Source organism: Leptonychotes weddellii, chromosome 10 (assembly GCF_054177405.1).
Source record: "Leptonychotes weddellii isolate Sample4059 chromosome 10, ASM5417740v2, whole genome shotgun sequence".
Lineage (NCBI taxonomy): Eukaryota > Metazoa > Chordata > Mammalia > Carnivora > Phocidae > Leptonychotes > Leptonychotes weddellii.
The window spans coordinates 68,584,580-68,590,294 of NC_138378.1; the positions used below are offsets into that span (position 1 = coordinate 68,584,580).

The window sequence follows — 5,715 nt, forward strand, 5'->3', positions numbered from 1 at the left end:
GCCCTAGGCATCTAATTCTTGGTTTTGGTTTAGATAATGATCTCAGGATCATGAGATCTGGCTTTGCAGGGCTGCTTAAGATCTCTCTCTCCTTCTCCCTCTGCTCCTCATCTCTGCCCCCCACCACTACCCCCACCCCCTGCTTGCACACATGCACGTATACTCTCTTTCTCTCAAAAGAAAAAGTTCTACCCTGAATTTTAAAAAAGACAAAATGTCAGAAGCTTTTGTATATTGAAATGTGTGCTAATTTTCTAGGTACTACCCAGCAGATTAGAATTCACTTGTAAAAAATGATTATAGAAAAATATCACCAAATAGAAGGCAAGAAAATAATCTTATTTTTTAATTAAGAAAGACCTGCATTTCCTTCTTTTTATGTCATTACAGTGTGCAAAAAGGTTTGATGAACTGAAGAGCAGTGGAAGTTCCCCTGTTGACAACCAGTATAGTCCTCTAATGGCTGCTAGAGAGAGTCCTGTGGAAACTTTAGCCATGTATATCAAATCCTCCCTTCTTGACATGCAAGGAGAATTTCAGGAGACTCCGGTTGGTCAAGATGCAATTTCCAAAGCAAGTAAGGCTTGAAAACAAAATGCAGTACTTGTCCTTATGATAATTTGCAAAATATGCAGTTCAATCAACTTTTCTTTATGTATTTAAAGGCTAATATAAACATTGCTAGGAAATCTATTAGGATTTGTATCTTCCTGATTTTTAGAAATGTGTCTTTGCTATATTTGAAAAATGTTTTAATGTTAATATACAGGTCAAACACTATCACCAAAAAAAGCTTTTTATTATATTAAAATTTACTGCTCCAGTCTGTTAGCCTGATTATGTCATAAATTTAAAAAGATTTGACCTACAATTTCTACTTAATTTTTTTTCCTGAGAAAATGTTGCTTGTTCCTCATATTATCTACCTTTTATGTAGTCAACATTAGCTTCAAATGACGCAGTGGCAGGATAGAAAAGATGTTTTCTGCAGTTGGAAATAATAACTGATTGTAGAAATCCTGAGTGTAGTGAATGATTTAAATCTCAGCAGCAGCAGTCAGAATACTGATATAAAAATTTACTTCAGAAAGAGAGGACTATATTGTTGGCTTTTGAACACTTGACCCCTGTCTATTCACACCACATCATTTTTTAAATCTTCAGTGTAATGTTAGCAATGTGTGATCCTTTTTTTTCTACTGTTTCTTCCATATACGTTTAGAAATATTAAGGGAAATGGCACCTAACAGAGTACCATCTTTAACTAGCCTTGGAAACCATGCATTTACAGTATAACCATTCAGTAAGTAAAAACCCGTTCTCAGCTAGAAACGCTAACCTCCCCCTTTGTTTTTGTATGTGTTTGTTTCTGTATTTAAGGAAGACATAGTATAGCTTCCACAAGGAATTGTTCTTCAGAAAGTGAAAATTGTACTACTCGTAATGGTGGAGAAAAGACTGAAGAATCTGAAGGGTAGGAGGCTGGTTCTTTGCTAGATAAGATTTAATATGAATATCAACTTTAAGTGATAAAATATATGATTGGTGATTGTATATATCAGTTACCATAATTTAGGAATTTCACATTACACAATTGTTCAAATTGTTGGAATAAAGGGTAGTTCATTGAACTATAACAATTGCTTGATGGCTAAACATACGGCTTATTCATTTTATAATTAAATTGGGTTACAGTTTTCCATTTAAAAATTCAGTTTCATATTTGTAAATATTAGGAATAACCTCTAATATAAAACTTTGAAAAGCAAATTTTAAAACCCAAAGAAAAATCCCTTCCATTAGTTCTCCAATTTTATGAAACTAGATGTGTATTTTGGAAACAGTCTCATTAGAAACATTTAAGAATTAGAATACACCTTTCAGTATATTGCAAGTTTTGATTGTTTTGTATATTTTACATACAGTAGATTAGACATATTTTAAGTATTCATCTTGATGAGTTTTAACAAATGGGTACACCATGTAAGCATCACTCAAAGATATAGAATATTTTCATATCTGAAAGTTCCTTTCTGTATTTTCAGTTCTCATAGTTTCTTTTCTAACAGTTTTATTCATATATAATTCATATACCATAAAATTTACCCTTTTGAAAAAAGTTCTGGAGATGGATGGTGGTGATGATTGTACAACATGTACTTAATGCCATTGAACTGTACACTTACAAGGGCTAATATGACAGATTTTATGTTATGTGTATTTTACCACAGTAAGAAAAATTCACCCTTTTGAAGTGTATAGTTCAGTGATTTTTAATTTATTCACATAGATTTTTAACCGATAGTTTTGTTTGTGTAGCACAAAAATTTATCAGATAATTTTTTACTGGAATTATCTAGTATTTCAAAAGCCACAGAAACATTATGCTTCATTATACCAGCCATTACCTGTTTATATTTTGACCGTAATTTCTTTGGAAGAACAATTTGCGAAGTTATTTAAATTCCTTTGACTTTGACAAGAATGTTGGTTAATAATCCTTTTTCTGGTAGCCCAGTTTTGTTTCAATTGTAATTTTATTAGAAAGTTATGGAGTTCCTTTGAACACATTAAATTCATATTCTATTTATTCTCTTTTGTAATGATGTGAGGGTAGTTGTGGATCCCACTGATACTGCTTTTTGAGGTGATATAATTTTCAAGGGAAAGTAAATTCAAGGAGTATATAATTTTGAAGCAGTTGTTCTGATGGATTATCTAAACTTATTCTTAAATTATTTTTTAAATATGCTAATAAGCACGTTGTAGTCTTAAGAATCCTTTAACTACATTTACTAATTTATATTTGATGAATGCCTAGAAACAAACTTTCTTGCTGTTAAAAATAACTAAGTAGCCATGCTAGTTTTTTGATTCTTCAATGAATGATTTTAACTGTTTTTCCTATTTATTAAAAGTAAGAAAATTTTAGTATTTAATCTTTACTCATCATACCCATAACCATATAAAAGTGCCATTTTATGTTCTTCGTCAGAATTAGAATGTATTATTTAATTTTTCTTTGTGAATTGGTATTTTTTAAAATTTTGTTAACTTTTAACTGGAAAAATAAACTTTAAACTGTGTAAATTAGAGTCCTATAATAAAAATATTTTTGTTTTTCTAAGCTCTAAAGTTATTAGGCTTAATAATCTTAAGGTCAATAGCTTAACTAAAATTAGTCAAAATCTAAGATATAGATCAGATTAGCAAGACACTTAAATGAAAAATTCTGAATGTCAAACCCTATAAAATTGATTTATGGTAAAAACTTCTAAAAATGTCTTATTCTCGTACTTCCAATAAATGTCAGTATTCTTAGCTCCTCTTCTAGAACTCTAATAATTTCATTTCTGTGTAACGTTTTTTATGAAGGCCAAACATGGTGATCCATGTATGTGATGAAGCAAAAAACTTGAAAGAAGATTTTATTTGCCCACGAGATCTTTTGATATCAGAAATGAAGTACTTTGCTGAATATTTATCTATGGATGCCCAGCGCTGGGAAGAGGTGGACATTTCAGTTCATTGTGACGTTCACATTTTCAACTGGTTGATAAAATATGTTAAAAGGAACACTAAGGAGAATAAAGATTGTGAGATGCCCACTTTAGGTAAAAAATCTATTGCTTATTTTGTAGTAAAATTTATGTGTCACCTGGTAGTTGCTTCTGGCCAAACATGCAATGTGGAAAATTATTTGGACATTAGTATTTGTGCTCAGATTAGTAACCACCTTTTAGGAAACTGATACCTCTCGGGCGCCTGGGTGGCTCAGTTGGTTGGGCGACTGCCTTCGGCTCAGGTCATGATCCTGGAGTCCCAGGATCGAGTCCCGCATCGGGCTCCCTGCTGGGCGGGGAGTCTGCTTCTCCCTCTGACCCTCCTCCTTCTCATGCTCTCTGTCTCTCATTCTCTCTGTCTCAAATAAATAAATAAAATCTTAAAAAAAAAAAAAGGAAACTGATACCTCATCCTTTTTTAGCAGATTACAGTGAATGTATGGCAAGTGGACAGGTCTCTAGATCAGCAGTTCTCACTGTATGGTACATGGGCCTCTGGAATCCTAGAGATCTTTTAGAGAATTCACAGGGTCAAGACGATTTGTATTATAGTACTAAACTGTTTCTGTCTTTTTCTCTGTGTTGACATTTATTCAGATGGTACAGAAGTAATAGAGGAGAGGGGCGCCTGTGTGGCTCAGATGGTTAAGCGTCTGCCTTCGGCTCAGGTCATGATCTCAGGGTCCTGGGATCGAGTCCCGTGTCAGGCTCCTTGCTCAGCGGGAAGCCTGCTTCTTCCTCTCCCTCTACTGCTCCCCCTGCTTGTACTCTGTCACTCTCTCTGTTGAATAAGTAAATAAAATCTTTAAAAAAAAAAAAAAGAAGTAATAGAGGAGAAAACTCTGGGAGCTTTAGCACACATCAGAGCAGGGGCACTAAACTGTACTAGTAGTCACCATATTCCTCAATACCACGTACTCATAGTTAAAAAGGAAAAAAAATTCACTCTCACTTTAAGAATGTCCTTGATGAAACACTGAAAATTATTAATTTTATTAACTCTTGACCCTTGAGTATGCATCTTTTTCATGTTCTGTGTGATGACAACGGGAGGTGCACTCCTGCTGCACACCGAAGTGTGATGGTCATCTGGAGGAAAAGCACTTGTGCAGTTGTTTGAGTTGCAAACTAAACTACCTGCTTTTTAAAAAAGAAAACCATTTTTCCTTGAAAGAATGATAGGTAAATTATGGTTATTCAGATTTAGGCATTTGGCCAATATTTTCTTGAAAATGAATTAAGGGAGTTGATCAACTAAAGGGAAACAACTGACAGTATCCATTGTCAATAATAAAATTCAGGGTTTCAAATGAGAATTGGAGTGTGGAAAACTTTATCTGCTTCCATGTGCTTGACAGCTTCTCCATATTTAAAGACTTTTTTTTTTTTATATGGCCATTTAAAATCTTTAATCAAATTTCATCAATTACCAGCCATATTACATGCCATGATTAGCTTTCTATAAACAACTTTGCTTTCTGTGTACAAATCAGTGTCAATGAAATAAAAAATAAAACCATATCCTAGGCAAAGAACTTTATTAACCTTGTTTCAAACTTTATTCCCAGGCTTCTTCAGCTTAACTAGCTGCAAAGAATGAATTGTGTATAAGCAAAAACTGAAAAGAGCTGCAGTGTCCAAGGGGCTTGGGCTTAAAAATATTAGAGATCTAGATTTTATCAGATCCACAAACAAAATTTTAAAAAGCAGTCATAATATAAAATAGCAGCTCCCGGTAACTTCTTCAAGTTTTATGTTCTTCAGAAGTTGACTCAATTCAGTTTGCTTCATTCTTGAAAGCTTCATCAAAATTCTCCACAAGATCTGGAACTTCATCATCATCATCCTCTCTGGTAGCAAGTGGTGCTTTTCTATCCACAGATTGTTTGGGCAGAGCTTCAGCCAGTCTTCTCAAACTAGTCAGACTGTCTGCACCAAGTTGGTTTAAGATACTGGGTAGCATTTCTGTCAGCTGCTTTGCTCAGCATGGCCTGTAATGGTGAAAGTGTTCGCTGCCAGTGATGCCTGAACTTTGGGGTTGTTAAAGTGGATCACTGTTCCTTGGTTTGTGAACATATTCACTTCTTCAATACCAGAGATATTGTTTACCCCTAACTTCTTTAAGGAGAACTGAAGTTTTTTATCATCTGCT

The 5,715-nt window shown here is 34.0% G+C and overlaps 1 protein-coding gene and 1 pseudogene across 5 annotated transcripts in view; one reads left to right on the plus strand and one right to left on the minus strand.

Moving 5' to 3' along the window:
• The window catches only part of SANBR (SANT and BTB domain regulator of CSR), a 54,276-nt gene that overhangs the window by 11,483 nt on the left and 37,078 nt on the right, over positions 1 to 5,715 (plus strand). For 3 of the 5 annotated variants that reach the window (XM_006733194.3, XM_081833589.1, XM_031028003.2), the window contains exons 3-5: positions 391 to 577; positions 1,381 to 1,474; positions 3,376 to 3,614. In XM_006733194.3, coding sequence (XP_006733257.1) covers positions 391 to 577; positions 1,381 to 1,474; positions 3,376 to 3,614 — 520 coding nt within the window. Of the gene's footprint in view, positions 1 to 390; positions 578 to 1,222; positions 1,304 to 1,380; positions 1,475 to 3,375; positions 3,615 to 5,715 lie in introns of those variants that run through there. The other 2 variants (XM_081833591.1, XM_081833590.1) reach the window with 2 other exon arrangements.
• On the minus strand, positions 5,085 to 5,709 carry LOC102733967 (transcription factor BTF3 pseudogene; annotated as a pseudogene).